Raw genomic sequence first — 26,328 nt, forward strand, 5'->3', positions numbered from 1 at the left:
TGCTTCCCCTCTGTGTGGTGTCTCTCGCCTTCTCTGGGCCTTGCTCCCCTTGGAACGCCTGCTCACCCTTCAGAGCATGGTCCCTACAGGCCTCGTCTTTGGGTCCTCCCTTGGGCGCCCTCAGTTTGGGTGTCATCTACGCGGCGGCTTCTCGGGCTTGAGAATTGATGAAGGCGTGCGTGCCGTCTGTCCCTGTCCCTTCCCTCCCGGATCTGCCACCGTCTCAAGAGGAGGACCACTGTTTGGCTCTGCCCCGGCGCTGACTTGGAGCCTCAGAAGTGGGGAGTGCTTGGCGAGTGTGGCTGGGCCCCACCGCGCTCTGGGGCGCCTCCTGTTGCGGTTGTGGCCCTGTCACAACCGGAGATGAGGTTGCTGCAGCATGCCTTGCCTGTCCTTGACTCACGCTGGTTCCCGTTTCTCCCGTCTGGTGAACAGTCTCCTCCCGAGTCCTGTGGGCTTCTACTTCCGCATTCACCGCCAGACACAGCTCTGGAATTGCACCCTGGCCCTGGGGTTGGTCCTGCATTCGGGGACCCCTGGCTCTTTTTTTAAATTAGTGTCTTTGAGAAGTCGTTGGTAATCAGTATGTCAGTGTGTACTTTTAAAGTGTACACTCCAAGTTTTGACATACTGTACTCCCCTTAAGCTGTCAGAACATTTCGATCATGAATATCGAGGACCTCCAAGAGTTACCTGGCTTCCATGTCCGTCGTGTCAGCCCTCCTCCTCCAGCAGCCCCGCTCTCTGTCCTCTGATGAGTGTGCATTTTATGTGAGGGGGGCACTTTTCTTTTGGTCTGGCTTCACTCATAATTATTTTCCGCTTCCTCTGCATTATATTACCAGTGGTTTCCTTTTTACTGCTGAGTAGTAGGAAGCTACCGTTTTAAGAATTGAATGTGCTCACCTCTGGCTGTGACCTCCGCCTCCCCACCACTTTGGATCTCAGGAGAGAATTCATCTGGGGCCTGAGGCCACGTTCGTGTAAGACTCCTGGGTGCTCACCACAGGAGTGGTTGTGGTCTCTGCATGCCCTGTTAGTATAACGAATGCTGGAGAAAGGTGTCCTCCGTTATTCGGGGGAGTGTGTGTATCTGTTTTAAGTAGCATACCTGGTTCCAATTTTAGGGCTGTTCTCTCAGGTGGGCGTGAGGTTAAAGGTATTTTTGCACCTCTTTCTAAGAAGTACTCTTTATTTCTCAAATATTTTTGTATTGGTGAGGAATTCCAAAATAATTGTGCTTTCTTCTTTAAAGGATATGCCAGCAGTTTTCTAGGATTTCTCCTGTGATTTTTTTTCCCACCTAAGGATAATTTTTTAAATATATTTTTAAGAGTTTCACATGGTTCTTCAGTCAAAACAGTGTGAAAGGCGTGCAGCAAGGGGCCTGAAGGCGTGGTCATTGCTGCTTCTGCTTGGAATTCTGCTGAGTCATTCAGGACACCTTGGAAAGAACTGGGCCCTGTGTTAAGACTGTGGGAGGTCTTTTTCTTTTTCTTTCTTTTTTTGCCTCTCTGTGTATGTGAGAGTATGTTTTGAACAATACTTTTTAGGTTTTGTTATAAGATGACCCAAACGGTATGGAATCTGTCTGTGACATGGGAGACCTGGGTTTGACCCCTGGGTCAGGAAGATCCCCTGGAGGAGGGCATGGCGACCCACTCCAGTCTTCCTGCCTGGAGAATCCCATGGACAGCGGAGCCTGGTGGGCTACAGTCCATGGGGTCGCAGAGAGTCAGACACGACTGAGCTCAGCACAGCCAAGCGTCTTGATCAAGTTTCTTGGGGGGTGGGGAGAAGGAAATAGTGTCATTTTGCAAGTAAGATGCTGCTGTTGCTCCCAGTCACTGCACCCTCCTGCCCCCCGCCCCCCATTGGAGCACAGCTGTAGTTTGGGGGTGTAGAGGAGAGTGACTCGGCGTTTGCTCAGATTAAGCTCCATTACAAGTTACTGCAAGAGCGTGACTGCAGTCCCCGTGCCCTGCAGTGTATCCGTGTTGCCCTCTTGGGTCCATTTTGCTTGGGATGAAGACGTGGTTGAGGGTCATTGGAGCGTTGCTGCTGAGTCGGTGGAGTCTGGTGCGACTGTGGGAAGCTGTTTTCGAGGCAGCCATGATGGCTCTCCCCAGGTGCAGTTGCTGTCAGGGACGGTGGGGTCAGGCGTGCCCATGCTCCTGGGCCGTCACATGGGCGGGCATCCGCACGGTTGGCGGGCCGGGCCCTCTGCTCGTCCTGAGGCCTCGCGTGCCCTTGCCCCCGTGAGGGCCTCTCTGTGGACAGCACACTGTCTTCCTGTGTGCGGAGCAGGCCTCTGCCCAGAGTGACGGGTGCTTTACTCCTTTACCACCTCATTCTTTCTGCCAGAGTGTCCTGGGGCCTGTTGTTAATGCTGTCTCCCCTCACCCCCTCTTTCTTTCCTTAGCTCTGCTTACGATAATGTCAACAAAGTCCGAGTCGCCATCAAGAAAATCAGCCCTTTTGAGCACCAGACGTACTGCCAGAGGACGCTGAGAGAGATAAAGATCTTGCTGCGCTTCAGACACGAGAACATCATTGGAATCAACGACATTATTCGGGCGCCGACCATCGAGCAGATGAAAGACGTGTATCCTTCCTAGGCAGCTGCTCCGTCCCCTGCTGGAGTCGCGCCCTGCTGATGGGGAGGGAGAGGGGTGCAGCTCGTGGAAGGGGAAGCTGTGCTCTGCTTGCCAGTCACTATCACGTGCACCGGCGACATTTCTCCACTTCAGTTTTCCAGTGGTCGGTAGCTACTCTCAGTATCTTTGGCAAATCCAGTTTTTCTCTGTCACTTTCAGTGAAGGTTTCCTTTCAGTAAGTGCAGTTATGGAGAATTTTGGTGAACATGTTTTTCCCGCTTAAGGTATGGTTGGTTATGATGGTGAAAAGGAAAGAGCCGTGGACTGTGGAAGAGGGGGCCCGGCCCGGCACTGCTCAGGTCCAGACTGTCCTGATCTGAGCAGCATTTTACATCTGGATCCAGTTATCTCATCTTTAAAACTGAGCGGCTAGCCCTTCTGATCTTCAGGGCCAGCTGAGCTCAGGCTGTGTGGGGACTGTGGCCGGCGATTGGAACTCTGGACGAGGCCCCAGGGCTGGAGGCGTGGCTGTGCCGAGGGGCCCGCCCCTGCCTCCTGGCGCCCCGCCCCTGCCTCTGGGCGCTCCGCCCTACGCCCCGCCCCTGCCTCCGGGCGCCCCGCCCTACGCCCCGTCCCGCCCCGCCTCCTGGCGCCCCGCCCCTGCCTCCGGGCGCCCCGCCCTACGCCCCGCCCTGCCTCTCGGGCGCCCGCCCTACGCCCCGCCCCTGCCTCCGGGCGCCCCGCCCTACGCCGCCCGCCCGCCCCTGCCTCCGGGCGCCCCGCCCCTGCCGCCGCCGGCTGCTCTGCTGACCCTCTCAGTGCGGTGCTGCTCTACCTGTTGCCTCAGAAGTCGCGTCTCTCAGATGTGACACGTTTTCCAGTCGCGTTTCCTTTACATCCCAAACCGTCCCCGCGAGTGTGAGTCTGTAGAAGGTGTGTAATATGTGCAGAGACATGAGTTTGAAAAAACCACAAACACTAGTGGAAGCACGCAGTGGCGAGGTTAGACGCGGGCAGCTTTTATGGGTGATCTTCCGTGGGACCTGAGGGCGGCGGGTGGTCCGGACAGCCGGAGGGCGCAGCTTCACCTGTCTGACTTATTCAGTCTCAGCCTGAGCTGCAGAGCCAGACAGGTAGGCTGAGGGCTGAATTTAGGAGCGAGTGTGTTCTCGGCCTGTGCTTCCGGAAGTTTCACGGTTGCTTGTTGTGGGGAAGGAGAGGCATGGGAAGGCAGGTCAGAGACCAATGAAGGGAGGAGTTGGTGCCGGGCCAGAGGAGAAGGTGCCCGATGCCGCCCGCCCCTCAGCGACGCCAGAGGCTCCTGTTGGTGGTGGGCCGCTCGGAGCAGACTCGTGCCCGCGTCCTGCCTGAGGCCAGGTCTCCACTGGGGCATCAGTGTGCGCACCAGGCGGGTGTGTGACCTGCCGTCTCACAGGAGCTGAGGAGGAGGCCACAGCTCCAGGCCCTGCTCCGCTGAGGGCGCCGGCCCTCCATCAGCTTCTCCTGCCCCTCCTGGGCCTCGGGGTGAATAGCAGGCTGTCGGTGTTAACTTTTGTTTCCAGTGCTTTGTTGAGTGTAAGCAGCTATTTCGGAGTTACCTTAACGTTTCCAAACAGATACATAGTACAGGACCTCATGGAAACAGACCTCTACAAGCTCTTGAAGACGCAACACCTCAGCAACGACCACATCTGCTACTTTCTCTACCAGATCCTCAGAGGGCTGAAGTATATCCATTCAGCCAACGTGCTGCACCGGGACCTCAAGCCTTCCAACCTGCTGCTCAACACCACCTGCGATCTCAAGGTCAGCCCGTGGCTGCTCTCACTTAGGGTGTAGCGGTTGAAAAAACTCGCTTTCCTGGGGCATGTTTGTATCTATTGTTATTCGCATTAACACCAGAAATACTTGGAAACATTTTTACGGCAAAAAGAAACGCATGTAAAGAGGCTAGTCTTTAACCCGTGGCAGAAGTAAACGAGGAGGGAGGGCTGCAGATGGCTCAGATACGGCGACGGGAGCGCAGAGTCCAGTGGAAGCGCGTGTGAGCCTGAGAGGACACCCCATGTTCACGGATCGGAAGACTCCGTGTCCGTAAGATGGCAGTGTTCCCCAGTGTGATCCGCAGACTCCATGCAGTCCCTGTCAAAGCCCCAGGTGCCTGTTTTTGCAGAAACAGGCTGATCCTGAAATGCGTGTAGAAACTCAGGAGACCCAGAACGGTGTTAAGAAGGAGCTGCTCTAGAGGCCTCACTCTTCCTGGGTTCCAGACCCGCTGCCGAGCTGTGCTTGCCGGGACGGGGTGGCCCTGGCAGGAGAGGCGGGTCGCTCGTGCACCACAGAGGTCGAGTGGGTGTTTGTGGCGCCGTCCGCGGTGGCGGAGGCTCTGAAAGGGGCTCTTCCAGGCCCAGAGGAGGAGGCCGCCAGCTCTGGCCGGGGCCGCGACACACCAGGAAGGAGGTGGCCTCGTGCCGTCTCTCCCAGCATGCCAGCCCTGCAGTGGGTGAGTGGCCGTGCTGGGCGCAGGGGGCTGCAGACAGAAGGGCAGCAAACGAAGGAGTGAGGGGCCAGTGACCAGCCCCGAGGCCTGCCCTGCCTGGAGGATCTTCCGGAACTGCCCGTGGCCTTGCCTTCAGATGGGTAGCTTATCTGCCGTCTCGGGTGTTGACAGCTGTGTAGCAGACAGCCTGTGACACGTGGTGGGGACAGCTTCCTGCATCAGACGCGGCTGGGGTGGACTCTGTCACCTCTGAAAGTCCTTCTCAGTCAGCCTCACGCCCTTCCCACCAGGGCACTGTCCATGGGTCTGGGCACGTGAGCCAGGGTGGCCTGGACTGAGGGTGCTCTCAGGAGCAGCAGACCTGGCCAGCTCTCAGTGGTTTTCTTGGAAATTACAGTGATTGTTCTGACGTCTCCTACTGCTTTCTTTGTTTTCTTTCTCTTTCTTACCACCACAGTCCTGTTACGGCAGATTGCTTTTGTTTGGTTTTGGAGGGCTATTCTTAATATTTTAAGTATGTAGTGTTTCTGGGAGCAGTTGACTTTTGCTTGAAAATGCCCATCCTTGAGAAGAGGAAGCACAGAAGCATACTGCTCTGCTGTCTTGTCCCTGCTGGTGGGTTTGTCTCTGCCTCAGGCAATTTCATTCCCTGCTCACCGGGATGTGCTCCCGTGCTGATCTGTGTTATCGGCCATCTGCACCGTCCAGGCTTTGTTGTCGAAGCCCAATTTAACACAGACTCAGAAACACAGTAGGATGTTTCAGATGCTTACAGCAGTGCAGTCGACCCCGTTGGAAAATGTCCGTATGGGGTGTGCACCATCCCTGTGGGCACGTGTGCTCAGAGTCTCACTCCGGTTAGCAGTGTGGCGTGCGTGTCACCCAGTCACGGGCTTGCCGTGGGAGCGTGTCCCACAGGCAAGGCAGGGACCCGGGGAGTGGGGCGGGCTCTGAGCTCATCGAACGCCTGTCCCCTCCTCAGACCTTGGGATGGCCTTGATGCCGTCCCACAGCCCCAGGCCTAGAAAGTTTGTAACCGGTGGCCTTACTGATGTCTTGTTATTTAGGTTTTTTTTTTTTTTTAATTTTCAAGCAGGTAATTAGGTCACTTCTCCCTGTTTCCATTGACTTCTGTGTTAGTATTTTTCACTCTTGAGCCGCCAGGGTGTCAGCTCTTTCAAGTGTCTTAGACCTTTAGCTTTTGACTCTGTACAGTCAAGGCCAACAGCAGTCAGCTTTCGGTTTTGGCTTCCGTAACATGCTTCGTGCTTGGTACCCAGCCTTGAGACCCAGTACACACTGGCCTCTCCTGGCCCTCCCGGGCCCTCTTCCTTCGGGTACCCTGTTTATTTCTCAGGGCCACAGAAAAGCGAGGGTTGTGGACCCTATCTGGAGACTGTGCTGGCAGCGTGTTTTTAGTGAAACTTCAGGGGTATGTCGTTTCCAGCAGTGTTTGTCCCGGGTATTTGCTTGCTGAGCCTCCATCCAGCAGCCCCAGGGGAGCCCCGGCTGCTGGGGTTGCAGCGTGTATGCTTCTGGGCGGGCCTAGAAGGGAGGGTTCAAAAGATACGAAATGAAAGATCTTTGGGGCTTTTGTTCTAGGAGAATCTGAATTTACTCAGCCCAAAGGTCGCCAGGTAGGAGGGGTAGGACATTTGACCAAGTCATTTTGTATTTCTCGTACCGTATCCTGGTTGTCTACCTTCCTCTGTATAGAACTGTAGTCAGTTTTTTTGGTAGCCTTGGCAGTGTTTTGGTCAGTGCTGTATTAGCTTTCAGTGTTGCAGTGAGCGTCACATGAGTCCCTGTGGATACCGTGAACAGTTTCCCTACGCGTACCTCTTGATTCGTTAAATTATAGCCAATAATTTTTTATCAACTACGAGCGCAGGATACCAATAGAAAAACATGGTTCTCCTTAAGCCAGCTGCCTCTTCTGGAAACTGGTAACTCACAGGGGAGGAGGAAACGCTTCCCTTGTCTTCCCAGTAGGGTCTGGACTTCAAGGTAGGCAACAAAGCCCCGGTTGATGAATGACGGTAAAAGTAAATGCCAGCTGATAAACGCACAAGGGATGATGAAGTTAGAGAAGTCACCGCTTCGCAGCTCCCAGCAACGTAGCTGGTTGGTGCAGTGCGTTCCTGGGCCCGCTACTCAAGACTCCTGCTCCCTTGGGGGCTCTTGCCGCCTCCCCACGTGGGTGCCTGTTTACCTCCCTCCTCCACCCAGGCTGGAGCCTCTCTCAAGCCCCCCAAGATGTCATGGCCTGAAACAGCAGTAGTCATGTTTGAATGCTTAGTTTCTGAGGTCAGAAGTTTGGTCAGGCAGCGGGGGGGTCGGGGGGGGGTGACTGCTCTGGGCTCAGCCTCTGGACCGCAGCTGAGAGACGCCCTGGAGGCTCAGACCATTGCCCACAGGCCTAGTGGTTAGTGCCACGGCATGGCCACACGCTGCCCACGTGACCTGGTGTCCCCACGACACGGCCAGAGGCTCCCAGTTCCCCAGGTGGAAGCCACGTTGCTTTTTATGATCTCACCTCGGAGGTCACACGGCATCACTTCCAGTATGTTCCCTTGGTTCAGGCAGTTAGAAAGGCTTACCCAGCTTCCAGAGGAGGGAAGATAAATCCTGCCCTCTTGATACAAGCTCGGCCCCAGAGCTGTGGCCAGCATGGGGGTCAGGGTTACGTTGGCGTGGCTTTCTTCTGTGGAGCCCTCTGCCGCGGCTGTCTGTAGCTTGCTCTCACCACGTTGTAGAGGCGGGAGGTCCTGTCCGCCTCCCGAGTGCGGCTCCTGCTTCCGTTCTGCTCCCTTCCGTTCTGCTCCCGGAGGAGGTGGAGACGTCAGCCCCAGGACTGAGCCCGCTGATCTGGGGGCCTGTATGCAGGCTTTTCACCTGGGGTTCTGCTGACCACAGAGAGCTGTGACTTATGTCTGGACCCGGCCACGCCGCGTGAGCCGAGGGTGCCCAAGGGGTGGTGTGTGGCGCGGGCTCGTTGCAGACATGCAGACAGTCCGTCAGCCTGCGGCTGTCCCAGGTGTGGTGGCCTCAGCAAGCCGTCTGGCTGTGGAGGTGAGGCTGGTGCTGGAGGCCAAGGGGGCCTCAAGACGCCGCAGCAACTGTGCAGCCCTGTCCGGAGTGCCCAGAGCACGGCCCTGGAGAGCCGCGGAGCAGGCGTGGCGTTTGCTCCTCCTGAAGACGCGCTGACGGGCTCAGAGGACGGAACTGGGCAGCATGGATGCAGAACTTCTGAGGGCTGCATCGAGGAAGCGGCAGGGCCGGGGGTCAGAGGTGCTGCGGCGGGTGCCAGCCTCCACAGCCACGAGCCCTGAGGAGGGGGGCGGAGCCTTCAGAGTCATTTTAAGTTGTCTTGACCTCCAGCTGTGGGGTCTCTGCAGAGGCTGGTGTCCGTTAAGTCTTCTGAATATCTCTGCCTCCGTATCTCTGTTTTTATGGACTGAGCTCAGACCCTTGTCACTTTTCAACCGAATTAAAGCAGTCAGCCTCCAAAGTGACCTCTGTCTTCCAGGCTGCCTTCTGCTGGATTCCAGTCTGTGTTAGCATTTCTCTCCCTCTTTCTTTGTCTCTGTCTCTCGGATTAGTTCCCCAGGAGCTAGGAATTAAAAGGTCCTGCAGTTGTTGGGGACCAGATAGGTTCCAGTTACTCTCCTTGCACGTTGTAATCTGGAGTAGCCCTGACCGTTGCGTGGTCAAGGCCAGCTTGCATGAGTCAGGAGAAATTAGAAGCTGGATTTTTTTTTTTGGTAAGGATCCGTCTTCAGTATGTGGAACATCTTGTACAGCTTTGGGAGTGGGTTTGACTACAGGAGGGGAAGGAGGTGGGCAGAACAGGCGGGGGAGGTCACGTGTGGAGAGAGGCCCTGCCAGAGAAGTTGGTCCCAGCGGTGACCGTTCCAGCGCTCACTGGGGGCTGGTTTGAGCGACCTTATTCTCCGTGCAGAACTGTTTATCAAGTGGCCTAAGCAGGTTTTGCTGTGGGTAAGCAGATAAGTAGAGGCTGCGTACCGCTGAAATTGTGTTCTGGGCAAGACCCTCCAGCCTGTTCCTTGCTGACACGAGGTGGCTGCCTTCCCGTTGTCGTGAGGAGTAGGTAAGGGTGGGTGTGTGCCGTTGCCTCGCGGCTCTGCCGCCCGAGGGTGGTGGCACTTGCTGCCGCCGTCATTGCTGCTGTCCCGCCAGTGTCTGCGGCTCTGCTGCTGGTGACCCTGACTCTCTCAGGAGCTGTCCTGTCTGCTTTCCCCTAGATCTGTGACTTTGGCCTGGCCCGTGTTGCAGATCCGGACCACGACCACACAGGGTTCCTGACCGAGTACGTGGCCACGCGCTGGTACCGGGCTCCAGAGATCATGCTGAACTCCAAGGTAAGGGCCAGGTTTGCATCAGAAGAAATCCAGGAGACCAGAGGACTTAGGGCGTGAGTGGCAGTCAGCATGGGCTGAGGCTGGGCCTGCCTGGCCAGCCCCAAGGTACCGTCTCGTCTCCCTTCAGCACTGATGTCCCGGCCCTCGGCTGGGCTCGTGCTGGCTCACAGAGCTGCGGGGCCTGCTCCCGCCATCAGCCGCCTGCGTCCCGCCCCCCGGGCAGCCCTCCTCGCCCCGGGCAGCCCTCCTCGCCCCGGGCCGCCCTCCTCGCCCCGGGCAGCCCTCCTCGACCCGGGCCGCCCTCCTCGCCCCGGGCGGCTTCCTCCTGTCCGCTGGGCTCTGTGCTCACACTGTCGTCTGTGAACGCGGACCAGGGCTCTCCTGTAAAAGTCAGACCTACCTGGTAATGAAGAAGCCTCTTCAGCAAAATTGCAATAAAATTGGAAGAAAACATTGGTGAGGAAAAAATAGGAGCTGCTGTAACTCTTTCAAAATGACATGGTGGTCCTGCATCCGGGTGGAGAGCACACTGCCAGCAGGGCCTTTGCTCGCAGGAAACCACCAGAGAGCCTGTGGAGCGGGGCAGAGCCGAGAGTGGCCGGGCGCGCGGCGGCTGCAGCGGGGGCGGCCGTGGGGCCTCACGAGTCTCAGCACGGCCCGCGCAGGCAGTGTCTGGCCTGCGGCCGGTTCGCCTGAAACCTCTCACTCATCCTGAGTCTCGCGTCGCAAGGCCTCGAGTCCAGAGCTCCGTCCCGTCTGCCGTGACGTGACGTGTGTGAGGACAGCTGGAGAGTGGTCACTGGGCCGTGTTCAGGTGTGGGAGCCAGAAGTCGTCCTGAGAGGCTCGGGGGCAGTGAGTGAAGTGCACGGCCCGTGGGCCGGCTTCTCCCTCCAGCCTTGACATGTGAAGGACTAGGGCCTCGCATTAGGTTGCTTTGGGGAGGAAATGGAATTTGTTTAAAGCAGGTAGTTACTCTTGGTGTCATACGTGGGTTTAGTCAGCTGTAGAAGTAAAATTCCATCAGAGTAAATTCCATCGTAAAGAAGAATTCGGCATAACAGATGTCTCGCAGAAGAAAACGCTGTGTCGATTCTCTGATAATCCCAGGCAGCAGACAGCTCCGCAGGGCAGGCTCCTGTGCACGGCCACGTGAGAGCCGCTGCGTGCCGGGGCGCCCGCAGGCGCGGCGGGGCCCCTCGCCGTCTCCAGGGCCCCCCAGGAGGGCAGCCTCCGCTCTCGTGGTGATTGTTGCAGAAACTGGGTTTGGGCCCTCTTAGTCGTGGCTCCTCCAGCCCGAGAGGCCCCTCCCAGCAGTGTGTCTGGCGTCCTCTTCTCCAGTGCCCCCACAGGAGGTTGGGTTGGGGAAAGCCCTGTGCACTCCTGGCCTCACCGGCGTGGCGTCTTCTGCCTGCGGGCTCCCCGCTCTGCTCTCACTTCCCCGCGCCGAGCTCTGGGACCCCTATCAGACTGACTTGAGGAGGTGCGCCTCTCCCGGCCTTCCTGGAGCCCTCTCCCTGCAGGCATCCTGAGCCCTCTCCCTGCAGGCATCCTGAGCCCTCTCCCTGCAGGCATCCTGAGCCCTCCGCGCGCCGGGACAGCGGCCTCGTCCGGTGCTGGCCCAGTAGTGTCTTCACAGCAGTGTGTGCAGCTCCTGTGCTGTGCCCGTGTAGGGCCGCCCCCCGCTCCTCCATGGCCCGGGTCGGTTGTGGGGCGCAGAGGTGGCCTCACGCCCGCCCGAGCTCTCCCTGCTTCTCAGGCCGGGCTCCTCCTGAGGGCCCCGGGTCAGTCTCGGCTGCACAGGCCCCTCAGAGGCGGGATGTGGGGCCCCTCTTCCCGGAAGCCTCTCCCCGGGGTGCCCGTGAACACCGCTGTGTCTGTCAGCGCTCCTGCTGGGGTTGCAGAGCTCGGTTCTCTAAATCACAGTGATGAGCTGGCATCCGTCCGTGAAGGAGCGATCGTCGGTTTTTCTCTTTCTCCTCCTCTGACCCCATCTTCGTTTTGAAACATTTTTGTGGACTCGTGGCGGCCGTGGGGTTTTTGTTTGTTTGCCGTCCATTATCTTCCTCGTTTTTTTTGAGTCCTCACCGTCCCAGCTTTGGCCATCTCGAGTGCTCTGTGTATTTGTGACATTTCGCCTGATAGCATTTCTAACTCGCAGAAATAGGGCAGGGATGGGAGAGGCAAGGGTTCTCAAACGCCCTGTGCCCCAGACCCCTTCAGCGTCTTTAAGTGTTTATCCAACAGCCTAAGCGGGTTTTGTTTCTGTGGGTTTTATCCGTTAGTATTTACTATACGAAAGTTAGAACGGAGAAATTTTCAGTGTGTGAATTTTTAAACGTATTTTAAAATAAAAGTTAACGTGAATTAGGTATTTCTCGTTTTTAACTGCTGTCTACCACCACAAAGGCATCGTAGTGAGGAGAGTGGTGGCCTCGTTTTTGCCAGCCTCTCCAGCGTTTGGCTCAGCTTGAGCATGCTGGCTCCTCACCTGGCGCTGGCTTCGGTCTCAACTCTGCGGTTTTGGTTTGAGTTAGTGAAGAAGAGTCTTGGCCTGGAGCTGGGAACCCGGCGGGGGACGGGGGTCTGCCCCGTCGACGTGAAGCCACGGCCTGGGGGCTCTTGCTGACACCCACAGCCGTGTGAGGTCTGTAACGCCCAGCATCGGGAGAGCAGGCTCGCTTCCGTCTCATTGCACGTGTGGCCTGCCGGGAGGGCCTCCTGCGCGTGTGAGAGTGAGTGGCAAGGGGACAGGACGCCGCAGCTGTGTGAGAGGCGGGCAGCCCACAGGGCCCCCCACGTCGCCGCGGGCGCCCCCTCGCCGCTTGCGCCCTTGGCCTCTGCTTCCTCGTTCTCTCTCGGTGTGCGAGTTTCTCTGTGAGTCACTGGAGGATGAGCCGCCACTGACTGCTTCAGGCTGCACGTCCCTAGCAGCGGTTCAGGCGCTGCCTGAGGGCAGTTGGTCTCCACCTAATTGTGGGTATAGTGCTGTTAGTTAGAGTAGCAGTATCGGTAGGCAGCATGTTAATAACTACTAGGACATTCTAGGGAGATACTCCTAAGCCTCCAATTCTTATTGGAAAGATTTATTTTGAAATTCAGCCCACTTTATCAGAGGTATAGCTCTGATCATTAAGTCTTTGATTTTCAAAAAATACTTTGCTGTATTTCCGTGGCCTTTAATATTGGACTGAATCTTCTTTCCCTGTAGCTATTTCTTCTACTTATCACGACACTTAAGCCTTCTCCACAGAACTCTGCCTAGTACAGTAACAGCTCTTTGTCACTGTTGTATGGTAATTCTCCCATGTCTTTTCATCAGATTCCTTTAAAAGAAAAGCTATTCCTGAAAAATGAATAGGAAGAGAAGGCGAGAAGCGGGATGGGGCCAGCACGCTGGTGGTGGTTTCCTGAGATCATGGGTGGTTACTGTTTTGTTTTAATGATTTTCAGAATGAAGAAAGATATTCTGGAAATGGAGCAACGCCCCTTTTGAGTGACTTCCAAGTTTCCAAAATGAGTGATTGGCCCACAGATGTCTGAGAGTAGTCAGTGGCTGCTCACTGCTTTCTCGTTTTCCCGGCTTCAGCTTGTAGGGATTCTAATTCTTTCTCACAAATCGTTTGATAAAAGAAATGAGGTCTACTGTAGGAATTCTAACTTAATAAGTGAATCTGCTTTGAAGAGGGGCATGAAATCAAGCCGTCTTGGTTTTGGTGTCCTATAAGAAAGCCGGCTGTGTCTGCCTCTGCCCGCTGCTGCCACTCGCCTCCGAGTTAGAGAGCGGGCCGCGCTCGCCGTCCTGGGGCAGCAGGGGTCACTCTGTCCTTCTCCCGCTGCAGGGCTACACCAAGTCCATCGACATTTGGTCCGTGGGCTGCATCCTAGCAGAGATGCTCTCCAACAGGCCCATCTTCCCCGGGAAGCATTACCTCGACCAGCTGAACCACATTCTGGGTAAGGTCCTCAGGGTCTGGGGCCCGTGTTCCCATCAGAGGCCTTCATGAGGTGGGGTGGAGACGAGTTCCTGCAGCTCTGGGACCTGCCGTAGGCATGAGCTGTTCCTATTCGTCCTTGATTGAAAACTCGGTAAGAAAGTCCAGCGCTGGGAGGTGGTGAGAAGACGGTGAGCGCCAGGGCCCGTTCCCTGACTGCTGGCCACGGGGTTGGGTTTCCTTGCTCTTGATAACTGACAGCAGATCGTTTTACCCAACAGGTATTCTTGGATCCCCGTCGCAGGAAGACCTGAATTGCATAATAAATTTAAAAGCTAGAAACTATCTGCTCTCTCTTCCACACAAAAATAAGGTGCCGTGGAACAGGCTGTTCCCGAATGCTGACTCCAAAGGTAGGTGTGCTTCCGCCTGTGTCCTGAGCGCTCTGGGTCCAGGGCTGCGGCTGCTGCGCTCTAACACGGCCCTGGTGGGTGCTGGCTCTTCACTGCTCTCCCCTCTTGCGGAGCCGCGCGGCCGTGGGCTGAGGGGTCTGGAGGTGATGTCTAGCTTTCCACATGGTGGTTTTTTTGGTGCTTCTTAACTTGGATTAAGTTCACGTCTTTAAAATCATCTTGTCATTGGATAATTTTTAAAGTCAGGTTTATCATAGACTTATTTACATAGAATAAAACTTCCCCTTTTCAGTCGTGCAAACCTCTGACTTTTAACGAACGTGTGTAGTCCTGTAGCTGCACCGTGCCTGTGCGTGGCCAGTCCCCCCCCACCCGGGGGCTGCTGAGCCCACGGGTCGGGTGGGTCTGCTGGCCCTCGTCCTGCAGTGGGCCAGACGGGGCGCTCCGTGCCTGCAGCAGAGCCCCGAAAGCACCAGAGCAAGGGCTGCAGGGGCTGAGAGCAGGGCGCCTCTGCCACAGCCTGCTGGTCAGAGCGCGGCTCCCGGTCAGCCCTGCTCCCTGCGGTCGGAGAAGCTGCAGGGGGTGGGCCCGGTTGACCTGCCGGCAGCTCGCGTCTGCTCTCCCATTGCGGCATGCGGAGATGAGTGTGTCCGCTTAGGAAGCAGACAGGCGTCTGTTCTAAGGCGCTGGGCCTGCAGCAGCAGTAAGGCAGGGCAAGAGCCTGCTCGCAGGGAGCTCGTCGTCTGGGTTTGTCTCGTTATTAGTGGTTCACAGAGAAGAGAAGGTGAAGCCTCTTAAATACAGGAAACCGACTTTGATATGATTTTTTATATGAGGTGTGGACCTTGAAAGGTCGTCACAATTTGGTGATGCCTGTGTGGTCACTGCCGTGGGAGGGTCATCCTCTCCACACGGCTGACGCTCTGGAGTCAGCACTGCTGGCGCAGGGGACGTCCGGGAGGCTGAGGGGCAGGTCGGCGGCTTTGTCACATTCGTTCCAGCAGCTCTGGATATTGAACTTGTGGGTTCGCCAGCCAAATAGGAAAATGGCGTTTTGATTTGTTTTTCTTTAATTAAGGGTGAGGTTGAATTTTTTTTCGCGTTTGTCAACAATTTCTGGCTGCTGAGTGCCTCGAGCCAGTAGTAGTGTAGATTTTCCGTCAGAGGAGCCTAGCTTGGGATTCTCTCCAGAGCTGCTGTGGTGAAGGGGAAGAGATGATTCTTCAGCAGCTGGTGCGGGGCTGGTCGAATAGCTGTCTGAAAGAAAATCAGATTAAATCACTATTCACACATCAGAGTGAATTGTAAAACAACTGATGATCAAATACTTTTCTAAAAGTCATACTGTTAGAAATTAACAATATTTAGAGTACCCAATACTTTTCTGATGTCTACATGGGGGAGAAATATCTTCCTGAGCTTTCAAAACAAACACATCAAGAAGACAAAAGTAAAGGAAAGGCCAGTAGGTTTGATCACAGGAGAGTGTAGAGGGCCCGGCGTGGCCGGTATATCAACTGCGCCAGGCCGAGCAGCGTTTCCAGCGCCCCTGCGCTCCGGGCTGACAGCTGCACACTCCGGCTCGGCCCTGCACTCTGGGGCTGGCTCCAGGGGCAGGCTGGGCGCCCGGGCCTGTGCCTTGGGGCAGTCACTGACCTCACCATTGCGCGTTTTCCTTAACTCAGAACGGGGCACGTTTTACCCACGTCACAGGAGAGTCGGGAATACAGCCCCTAAGCGTGATTTTTACAAAGTGTTCGTAGCAAGGGGAAACACGAGTGAGCGGCGCTCACTGAGGAGGTAACAGCGTCAGCCACACACAGCGTGGTTTCAGCTGCGTGGGAGAAGACGCACAGGAAGGATCTACAGACGTGTCAGGGACGAGCGGTGGGACGGCCTGTGGGTGCAGGGAGTCCTCAGACTGGAGGGCCGGCTCTGAGGCCTCCTCTGCCCTCCACGGGAGCCCCTGACCGGCCTCAGCCCAGAGGGCTTCACCAGCCCGGGGACCAGCAGGCCATGGACTCCGGGCACAGCTGCTGTGACCAAGTCTGGCCTTGCGATGAGTAGTGCCTTCTCCTCCCGCCTCTCCTGTTGGCCAGCCTCGTTTCTCCTCGTGACACGGTGGCCTCCAGCAGCTCCAGGCTCACACTGGCCTGTGTCCTGAGAGCACCCGCCCCTGGCGGCCGCTGCGGCCAAGCCTCTGTCCCTGCTTCCCCGGGCAAGAGTTGCCCACGGGATCTTTGTCCCCCAGCTGGGAGTCAGACTCACGCTCCTGCAGTGGAAGCTCGAAGTCTTCACCAGCAGCGAAGTCCCCTGTTTTTTGAACTTTAAAAAACCGCAGTTCTTGTGAGAAATCTATCTCCGTTTGTCGGATGGCCTGCTGTTTGAACAGCACGCAGACTTCCTCGCTGCCCTGTAAACACGTGTGCACGCACATTCTCAGTGGGGCCGTAAGCAGCGTCCTGTCTCTTGTGCGGTGGGTGCTGAGCTGACTCCGGGGTCAGGAGAGTTCAGCAGACGGCAGCTGAGGTCCTGGAGGAGGCCGGGGGGTGAAGACGGGGACTCTCGGGGGGTGGATGGGAGTCCTCCCTGGGCAGCGCGGGGGGCAGGGCCTTGGAGCCTGTGGAAGAGGAGGCCTCCAGTTCAGGTCCCGGTGGCCGCTCAGAGGGCTGAGGGATTCAGAAAGGACCCCGGGGAGTGGGGGCCAGGACACAGCAGGCAGGGTCAGCCTTGGAAGGGAAGAGGGTCCCCTTTTCCCAGAAGGATGCGTGTGGGCCTGCTGGAGGGATGTCCAGGGAGGCCACCTGGGGAACCTGGTTTCCCTGTAGGATATGCTGAGGCATGTGTGCCAGCCGCGGGGAGGGCCTGACCCGCCTTCGTGAGAGGGAGGCGGCGTGCTCGGGGCAGAGCAGGACTGGCCGGGGCCCCACGGGTCTCCTCAGCCCTGAGGCCCCACGACCCTTCCCGGGGCCTGCGGGGTGAAGCCCTTGGTGGCAGCTGACTCCTGGGGGCCTTGGCACCAGGGCTCTGAGCCCAGAGTCTGAGAAGCGCGGCTGTGGTGGCACAGCCTGCACAGGCGGCCACCTCCTCTGGCCCCGCTCGGGACTTGGAGCCGAGGGTGGAGGGTGGACGGGACAGGCGGCAGCCCTGTTCTGAGTCAGTCCCGCCTGGTGGGTAAGGAGGCTCAGAGTGAGCGCCAGCCGGGCACGCTGCCCTGGGGCCTGGCAGGGGAGTGACCCATGGGGCAGACGGTGGAGCCACAGAGCTGCGCTCCCCAGAGTTAGGGCACAGCGTGGGATCCTGGAGAGGCAGGGTCGCGGCGGGGTGCCATCCGGCCTTTGAGGGCTGGTGGCCTCTGCACCCAGCGACGCGTGTGCGCAGACAGCATGACTCGGTGCGGCGTGGCGCCCGGCCTGCACCTGCCCACGGCTCGCCTCCCCCAGCCTCCTGTCCCTGCGCGTGGCTCAGGTGAGCAGGCTGGAGGCCAGGCCTTTCTCCAGTAGCAAAGAAAAGAGAAGAGCTCTTTTCCTTTGAAGTTGTTGCCGAGGATTGAACTTGAAGGAACGCAAGGTCTGATTTAGGAATGCCCGTCGCCTGGGGTGCGTCCCTCTTAGCAACCGCAGGAGGTGGGGGTTAAAGGCAGTGCTGGGGGCTCTGACCACTGCAGACGAGGGTCGCGAGTCCTGAGGCAGACTGCCACTCTGGGCAGGGGCGGGGGGCAGGCCCTGGGGCCGCTGGGGCCCAGCAGGCGTCCCGAGTTTCCCTGTCGCTAGTTGGAAAATGTGCTGTAGGTAGAAATTCATTATGTGGACTTTAAAAAGATCCTGCTGTTTCTCACACTTCGCTTTATGGACGTGAAAACCGTCCTGTGTTGTGTGGAGTTTCTCATCACATCCAACGCGGTTTACTACTTGTATGGACTCCTCATTGAAGGTGGGTAGGGGTGGCAGGCCTCAGAGGCGACTCACGGGGGCAGAGCCCAGCGCACGTGGGCACACTGCGTGCCCGCTGTCCAGCAGGGAACGTGTTTCCAGCAGCCTGCACTTCACACAGGCCTGTCAGCCGGAACTGGAAAGAGGGGGCTGAAGCCACGGGGCAGGAAGTGACCACAGCCAAAGTGACCTTGGAGCTGACCTGAGCGCAGTAAAACACACAGCCTCTGCCCGCGACCCTGCAGGGTGGGGCCGTGCTTTCGGACCAGGCCGGCTTTTGTGGGCAGCCTTGGGCCTGAATCCTGGCTCCCCGTGGAGCCTCTGCAGAGCGCACCGCCTTCCTGAGTGTGGTCTCTGCCGTCAGACGCTCAGGTGGAGCAGGCCTCCTGCGCGCCCGGCCCCCTCAGCGCCCCCGTCTCGTGGGTCGTGACTTAAACAGGAAGTGCCTGGTCGGTGCGGTGACTGCCCCTTTGGCTTCTCACCTCTGCAAAACCTTTCTCTCTGTAGCTCTGGATTTACTGGACAAAATGTTGACGTTCAACCCTCACAAGAGGATCGAGGTGGAGCAGGCTCTGGCCCACCCGTACCTGGAGCAGTACTACGATCCAAGCGACGAGGTGAGAGTCCGGCAGGGGCTGCCTGCCTGGGCGGAGGGGGAGTGCGCACGGATCCGTCAGCTGCCCCAGGCGCAGTGGCGGCCGGCTCCCTGTGGTGACAGGGCTGCAGCGGAGAAGGAGAGACCCGGGCTCTCACTGCCCTGGGCACCAAGGTGTCAGAAGGGCGGCACGCCTGGGGCCCCACATGGCGAGCCCTCCCGCAGGGGGAGCAACCGCGAGTTTCCTCCTCTCCCCCTTTTCGGGGGCCAGAGCTGAATTTGGGGTGTGTGTTTTCCTGCCCCTTAAGACCTGGTGTGAGGATGGCAGGGATGAGGTCTGGGGTGCCTGGTAACAGCAGCACTGAGCGTGTGAGGAGCATCTCTGACGCACAGAGACAGTGCTGATGCTGACTTTCTGGTTGTTTATATAGAGAGGAGATACTTAAAAACACCAGAAAATACAAGAAACATCACTTTGTAGTCTGGTTACACAGATACTGTTATTAAAATTTTGGAGTATTTTCCATCTCATTCTTACGTTTTTGTATCTAAATTTAGAAAAAGCAGGGTTCGTTCTGTTTAACGTAAATATGGCCGTTCGCCACAGTTTTCATCGGCCGTGAGGCTTCTGTTCACTGTGAGGCTTCTTCACAGACAAGCGCTGGCGTGTACTGAGCTAAGCTAAGTCACTTCAGTCGTGTCCGACTCTGTGCGACCCCATAGACGGCAGCCCACCAGGCTCCCCCGTCCCTGGGATGTGCTGAGCTCGTGTGTGAGCTTCCAGGCTTTGGCTGTGGACGCACCGGGCAGCCAGCCGCAGCCCTCGCCACCCAGCGCAGTGCGGGGCGCGGCCTGCCGTCGGTCCTGGGCACAAGGGGCACGCCTCCCACCCTGGGGGGCTGGTGCTGCGGGCGGGAGCCCAGAGCCTGGGTAGCGGCCCCGCCATGGGCACCCTCATCTCAAAGTTCCGCTTTATCTTCAAGCCCGTCGCCGAAGCACCCTTCAAGTTTGACATGGAATTGGATGACTTGCCCAAGGAAAAGCTCAAAGAACTCATTTTTGAAGAGACTGCTAGATTCCAGCCGGGATACCGATCTTAAATTTGTCAGGTACCTGGAGCTTTAACCATAAATAAGTCCTGGCGAAGAAGACAGGGTGTTATCAGGTGTCATTAAAGGGGGGTTTCGTATGGAAGCTTTGCAGCCCGAGGTGTGGGAGCCGTACAGCAGTGATGGTTGGGTATTTTAAAGCGCTCCAAAGAGGAAACTGATCTCAGTTTTAGAGAATCTGTGGAAGGGGAGAGCATGCGGCTTCTCTCAGAACTCGAGAAGTGAGTGTGTCGCGGAGGATTAGGACTAGGTTGAGGCCTCTCCTGGGAAATGCCTGGGACAGGCCAGCTTGGACGTCGGAGGGCCGGGCCGGGACTTCGGCACGGCCTCTTCCTGCCCCTCCCCCAGGGTGGTCCCGGGGGAGGGCGGTGGGCCGCAGGTCCTTCTGTTCCCGGTGAGACTGCGGGTCTGTCGGCAGGGATCGCGGGTTTGGCCTGGAATGTGATTTCCTCAAGTGAGACAGGATGTTAGAGGGGTGCTGGGGCCTCCTAGAGGCCTGGTGAGCCCTCAGGGCTCGGGGTGGCAGGGGTCCCTTCCTGCCCTTCCCAGTCCAGCCTGCCAGCCTCACCTTCCGGCCAGCCCGTGGCTGTGCTGATCACGCTTGGGCAGAGAAAACTGGGGCATTTAAGGCAGCGCTGGTTGGGAGGTGATGATTCTGGGTGGTGATTCTGGCCCACCTGCCCGTCCAGAGTGGGGGCGGGCATGCTGAGAAGAGGGGCAACAGCGTCCACTTGAACGGGTGTTTACAAGACGCGTGCGTCCCAGGGTGGACCGCCGGTTAGCAAACGGCACCCCGCCTGCACACCGCAGCTGCAGAAGCCTGCATGCACAGCGGAGACCAGCACGGCCAGAAATAGACAGAGACCAAAGGGAGAGATGAGAGGCCTCTGGGAGGCTTCCCTGTGGGCCACACCTCAGAGGTAGGGGCGCCGCTTTGACCACTGGTTGCGAAGCAGATCCCACCACATACTGTCAGCTGTGGCCAAAGAAGGGCGTCTGGGAGCGTGGTGCTGGCCCGGCCGTGGGCTGGGGTCCTGGGCAGGTCTCTGGGGCGGCTGAGAGCGGGTGCCCCGGGGCTGGAGGTGAGCCCCGTCCCGTGGGCGGTTCCGGGAAGGTGGCCTTCGCTGCAGCAGTTTCTCTGCTTTCCCGCTTTTCTGTTCTCCCGCCACTGCCGTTTCCCCGCAGCGCGTCCGTGGCTCACGGAGGATCTGTCTGTCTGTCTCCCCACAGGACATGGGCCGGAGGACGGCACGCAGACCCCGCGGCTCTCCTGCAGCTCCTGACCCGCCTGTCCCCAGCCCGTCTGCGTGTCCACCTGACTCCTCTGAGCCGTCGGAGGGGTGGCTCCTGGTAGTTGTGGCTTCTGTGCTTTCAAAGAACTCCCCCGGCCAGGGCGCTGTCCTGGCCCCGTGTGCGCCGCCTCCGGTGACCTGCGGCTGTGTCCCTCAGGGCCCCTCCAGCCCACCTTGCTTCAGTCACTAGCCGCCTTCTGCTCCGAGAGATGCAGCGGCCCCTCCCCTCCTGAGTCCTGCCCCGGTGCCCTGCCGATCACGTCTCCCGGGCGCTTCACGGCAGCGACAGCCCCCTTTGCACTCCCGCCGCCTCACGTCACGCTGGTCCCTCGCGGGCACCAGGTGTGCGCTGCGTGCCTGGCGTGTAGGGCACCGCCTCGTCTCTAAATGGGAGGAGGAGGCCCGCGTCGGGCAGCTCACCTGCCCCGTCGGGGGCACAGCACTTGCGGGACGCATCACACGCGGCCCTGCCTGCTTGCGGGACTCCCGCCAGCAGAGGCGGCTCCCCGGGATCGGGTAAAGGGCGCAGGCCGCGGGGCGCCCGCCCGACGCCCGAGGGCCGGGTCGGGGCACACCGCGTCCCGGGAGCAGCTGCCGCGCACTTCCTTCCCTCCTGCAGCATGCCAGCATCTCAAGTCCGCCCTCCACCTCCGGTGTGGCTGTGTGCTAAAGCCTGGCGCGCCTTGGCCGAGCACTGCCCTGTGCCAGGGCCCGCTCACGCGTGGGGCGCCCGCAGAAGCCCGCCCGCGCCCATGGCCCTCGCGCCGGCTGCCCCCGAGCTCTGTGCGCAGCACTCTGCCTGTCCAGCCGTCACTGTCCCCTCGCATGACTGTTACAGCTTCTGTGCGGAGATGAGTCCAAGTGCCACGCGCCTGTGGTCGAAACGAAACTCTGTTGTTACCTCTGAGTTGTGCTCCACGGAAAATGCTCTCCACAGATCACTTAGGAAAAGTCCCTCAGTTCTCAGCTTCCCTTTTCTCAGCGGTCCTTTCCTTCTTGTTTGGTTTTTGACAGCAGTGGAGAGTGGGTTATATAAAGACTGCCTGCTAACACGAACAGTCCTGAAAATAAACGGGCGTCCTCTATCTCTGTGCTCACGTTAAGATTCAGTGTCGATTTCCTCTGGATCATGGGGTCCGGACCAACAGTCAGGTTCAGGCTGTGCTTAGACCAGGAAGCCCGGCGGGCCCCCTCCCTGCTGGGCGCTGCCCGAACACCCGGGTTTGTGTAAGGCCGTGCACACTCACACGCAGAGCAGAGCGTCAGTTCCGACATGCTCTTCTGCCCAGACCGCAGGCCTGCGGTGTCCTCTCAGAACCCGACGACACCCAGAAGTCGTGAGTTGGGTTCTCTGGTTCTTTCTAGAGGGTGGCCTGTGTCCCAGTCAAACGCCAGGAAGGGCTCGCCCCCTCAGGCCAGAGCGGGTGCTGGACTCCCCCCTCAGGCCAGAACCACATCTGGGTGTCGTCCCCGAGGGTCGTGTCTTCGCCTCCGTGCACAGAGCTGTCCGGTGGAGGCCCACGGGGCAGCAAGAGGTGGAGCGTTGCTGTCCCGGGTACATTTTAAAAGGAGCGCTGGCGGGTTATCGCGCTTATTTCTCTGTGCTTACTACTAACATTCCAAAGTAGTGTTAGGAGGAGAACCTGCAGTTCGCTAACCAAACAGAAAGCCCCAGCCTTGGTTACTAACCCCTGGGGGCTTGGGGCATCCCTGCCCCTTGCTGTCTGTGGGTCTGGTGGGCAGGACTAACCCTGCGCGGGAGTCCCTGTAGCCTTTCACTCGCGCAGGCTTGGCTCAGCGGGCCAGGCAGCTGTCTACACCAGGCGCCCGCGGAGAGCGCTGGCTGTGGTGCGTGAGGCTCCCCCTGTGGGTCTGCCTGCGTCTCTCGAAGCGTGCGCGTCAGGCCGCGTGGATTCACGCCGGTGACCCCGACTGCCGCCGTGACTGCCCCCTGCACATCAGCTTGGGGCCGATGGCTTTCTCAGTGTCTAAAATGTAAGCAAAAAATTCCTGTTGAAACATTCCAGTCCCTTCAGTGAGCACGAGAGAAAACACCTAAGGAGGCAGCAGGGGTCCTGCCAGGGCTCGAGACGGCCGCGTGGGTGAGGGTGAGGGCGGCGTGTCCACGTGATTGCTACTGCGACCACGTGTGGGGGCCCTGGGGTTGGTCTGTCCCCGAGCCAGGCGAGGGCATGGCCTGCGACGCGCGTGCGCCAGTGACGTGCAGATGGTGCGGCAGAGACTGACCTTGGGTTGCTTGCGTGTTAATACGGTTTTAAATTGGTAACTTTTCTACAGTACGTGATGGTATGTTAACACACGTACGTATGCACACACGCTTTAGGCCCTTCCATGATACTTTTATATTTGTAAGTCAGTGTTTTGGACAATCCCAAGTTTTTAAGGGAAATATTTTTGTAGAAGTGGTGGTTTTGAAAATCTGAGCAGTCCTCCTGCTTATACGTTTTAAAGCATTTGTGCTTTAAAATTGTGCTGGTGTTTGAAGTGACCCTCTTAGCGCAGACGAGAGGCGTGTCCAGCAGCGGGAACCCAGGGCCTCCCGCACGGCGGCCGCGTGGCATCGCAGGTCAGAGACGGGAAACCAGGGCTGCTCCAGGCCTGCACCGGCCCCCCTGGAGCGCGCGGCCTTCCCTGTGGGCGTTCTCCGCGTAGAGCCGTCAAGAAAGGTCCAAGCCTGCTTCCTATCTGCTTCGTACTGTTGGTGCCTTCTTGGTGTTGTACCCCAAAATTCTGCATAGATTACTTAGTATAATGGTAAGTTAAAAACAAATGTTAAAGGAAGATTTTATTAAGAATCTGAATGTTTATTCATTATATTGTTACAACTTAACCTTTATTTGTGGTATTTGTGATTTGGTTAATCTGTATAAAAATTGTAAGTAGAAAGGTTTATATTTCATCTTAATTCTTTAGATGCTGTAAACGTACTTTCTAAAAGATGGATTATTTGAATGTTTATGGCACCTGACTTTAAAAACAAAACAAAAAAATTAGAATCATTAAATCGTGTCCGTGTTAGCAGAAGTAGCACTGCGCAAGTTTGGTTCCTGGAACCCCCACGGGAAGCTGGGGCGCCGCCCGGCCCTTGCCCATCCGACTGCTGCTGGTGGCGGCAGCGGAGCTCTGGCTGGAGCCCCGAAGGCCCCTGGGCTTAGCGTCCTGCGGACCTCTGGCTGTGGGGGATGTCGCCCGGCCCCGCCTCTCCCCGCGTCTGCTTCAGCGTCAGCGGCCACCTCTCTCCAGACCAGAGCAGAGCCCGGGCAGGACTGTGGGCCGTGCGGCTCTGGGCCCTGCAGGGTGTCGCGCAGCGGCCTGTGGACAGCGGTGGGCCAGGGGGCCTAGGACGGCGCCTTGCCCGCTCGAGGGGGCCTCCGAGCAAGAGGCAGGCCTTCCTCTGTGCCGTGAACCTCACCGTGGTGTCTGCTGAGCAGACCTGCCTTTCGTCCGTCTGGGAGGAAACCACGGCCTCCGGGGAAGTGAGCGGACTCCGCCCGATGGGGCGTGTCTGGCGGGCATGTGAGGCACCACTGTGCCTGCAGAGGTGGACGCACTTCGCTGTCGTCCTCGTCCTTCAGAAGGCGGTCAGGTGGCCCTGCTCTGAGTGGACATGGGAGCCTGACCACTCTCCCCTCCCCACCGTTGTCCCAACGAGCCCCTGTGTCAGCAGTGTCACGGCCCGTCTGGCCAGCAGTGTGCGCGGCTGCTTGGCCGGCCCGGGCCCCTCTGTTGAGTCAAACTGGCAGGTCCAGGGCTGACCGTGACCACGGAGGGTCCCGGGGGGAGGGGCAGTCGGGGCCAGTCAGGGGGGCCGTGTCCAGACCGGCGCCGTGGGGGCGGAGCTCAGCCCCAGGGGCGGCTGAGGACACCGTCGTCTTCTGGATGGGGTGGTGGCTCCCGCAATGTCTGTCCCACTGAGGCGCCCGCCTGCTGAGGAGGGGCAGTCCCGGGGGCCTGTGCTGGAGCCTGGCCTGCAGGGCTGGGCCATCAGTGGGCGCCCCTGACCCGGGCAGGTCGGGGCCGGGAGGGCCGGCCGGCTGACAGCCCCCAAGGCAGCCAGGTGCAACCGCGGCCGAGCCAGCAGGGTGTGGGGTGCGGGGAGGCACGTGCGGTCTGGGGCCCGGCTGGCTCACCCGCGGTAGCCGGGGAGACCTGTCCCCTGAGCACAGACCGCCCTGGAAGAGTCTGGGCCAGCGGCCCTCCGGCTCCAGCCCTGAAGCTGATGGGCGCGTCTGCTCACAGAGGCCGAGGGCCTGGTCGGAGCCAGACCCTGCTGGCTGCAGAGGGAAGGGGCTTCCAGGTGGAAAAAGCCAAGAGGACCTGTGTCTGGCAGCTCCGTGGTGCTTTCCGAGTCCGTGTGGGGCCACAAACTCGTGGATGTGAGAGCCGACCGGTGAGAAAATTGAGTCTTTTTCTCCCTTGAGAGCAGGTCTCTGTCTCTCGATGGATGGGGAGAGCCACCCTGTGCTGTGGATGCAGGAAATAGGCAGGAGCCCCTCGCTGCGGGAGTGAAGGCGTCGGGGGACGTCCCTGTGGTCCAGTGGCTAAGACTGCACTCCCAGTGGAGGTGCCTAGGTCAGGAAACTGGATCCCGCGTGCCACAACGAAAACCCAGCGGAGCCAAATAGTTTTTAAACATCAAAGCATCTTCAGTCACTGACTTCTGGGCGAGTGATTTGTTTTCTCCTCCTCTCCATCTCGTTTCCTGATTTCTTTTAACGCGCAGGCCTGAGGAGCTCTGAACACAGCACTGTGCTCACGGCCAGCGTCGAGGCGCTTTCCCACCGACCGGCCAGAAGTGGGGGCTTTGTCCCGACTCAGCTGGGGCTGGGCTGCATCTGAGGATGGCTTCCCGCCCTTCCCTGCTGTGACCGCTGGCTTGGAAAGAGCCAGCACCCCCTTTCCACTGAGCCCAAGGGTGGCCAGCCAGGTGTGAGCCGAGGGAACGCTGGGGGCCCGCAGAGGGCACACGCTGGGATGGGGCGTGGCCCAGGGCACAGCTTTCAGGCCCCGGTGCTGGGGGCAGGTGGGGGTCTGTGTGGACCGAGCTGGGGGTGGGGGCAGTCTGCAGACCGGCTGCTCAGGGCACGCAAGCTGGCCGCCCACCCTCAGCGAGGTTTGTTACTTTCTCAAAGCAGAGAACACTTAACCTCCCCGCTGGAGTGTTCCCGGACCGTGAGCATGGGGGGCTGGCTGGCTGGGGGCCGGGCCACTGGGGGTCCCCAGGGAGCAGGAGGACTCAGGTGACAACCACAGGGGGCATCCGCCACGGGGACTCCTGGTCGCAGGCCAGGGAGGCCGTGTTGACCTTCGCTAAAGAGCTGGGGGCTGGGTTCTTGTGAAAGCCTGCGCTGCAAGCATGCACGCACGCACGCACGCGCCCACGCTGCGGGGGTTTTCAGGCGTCTCTCGCCAGCGCCCTTCCTCCCGTGCACTGAGCTCGGCTCGCCCGCAGAGGAAGGTGGGTGGGCAGCCCGGGATGCCACCTGTCTCCCTCCTGCAGAGCCTGCCGCTCCTTCCCCAGAGGAACCGAGATGGTCCTCGGGGCCAGGGGAAG

At 58.7% G+C, this 26,328-nt stretch overlaps 1 protein-coding gene across 2 annotated transcripts in view; it reads left to right on the forward strand.

Moving 5' to 3' along the window:
* Positions 1-23,798, forward strand: part of MAPK1 (mitogen-activated protein kinase 1) — a 53,574-nt gene extending 29,776 nt beyond the window's left edge. The window contains exons 2-9 of one of the 2 annotated variants that reach the window (XM_018044368.1): positions 2,423-2,605; positions 4,214-4,403; positions 9,363-9,479; positions 13,320-13,434; positions 13,694-13,825; positions 18,265-18,374; positions 19,336-19,461; positions 20,692-23,798. In XM_018044368.1, coding sequence (XP_017899857.1) covers positions 2,423-2,605; positions 4,214-4,403; positions 9,363-9,479; positions 13,320-13,434; positions 13,694-13,825; positions 18,265-18,374; positions 19,336-19,452 — 964 coding nt within the window. In that variant the 3' untranslated portion in view covers positions 19,453-19,461; positions 20,692-23,798. 2 annotated transcript variants of the gene reach the window in all.
* The last annotated feature ends 2,530 nt before the right edge of the window (positions 23,799-26,328 follow it).

The sequence above is a fragment of the Capra hircus genome, unplaced genomic scaffold, assembly GCF_001704415.2.
Source record: "Capra hircus breed San Clemente unplaced genomic scaffold, ASM170441v1, whole genome shotgun sequence".
In the NCBI taxonomy this organism is placed as follows: domain Eukaryota; kingdom Metazoa; phylum Chordata; class Mammalia; order Artiodactyla; family Bovidae; genus Capra; species Capra hircus.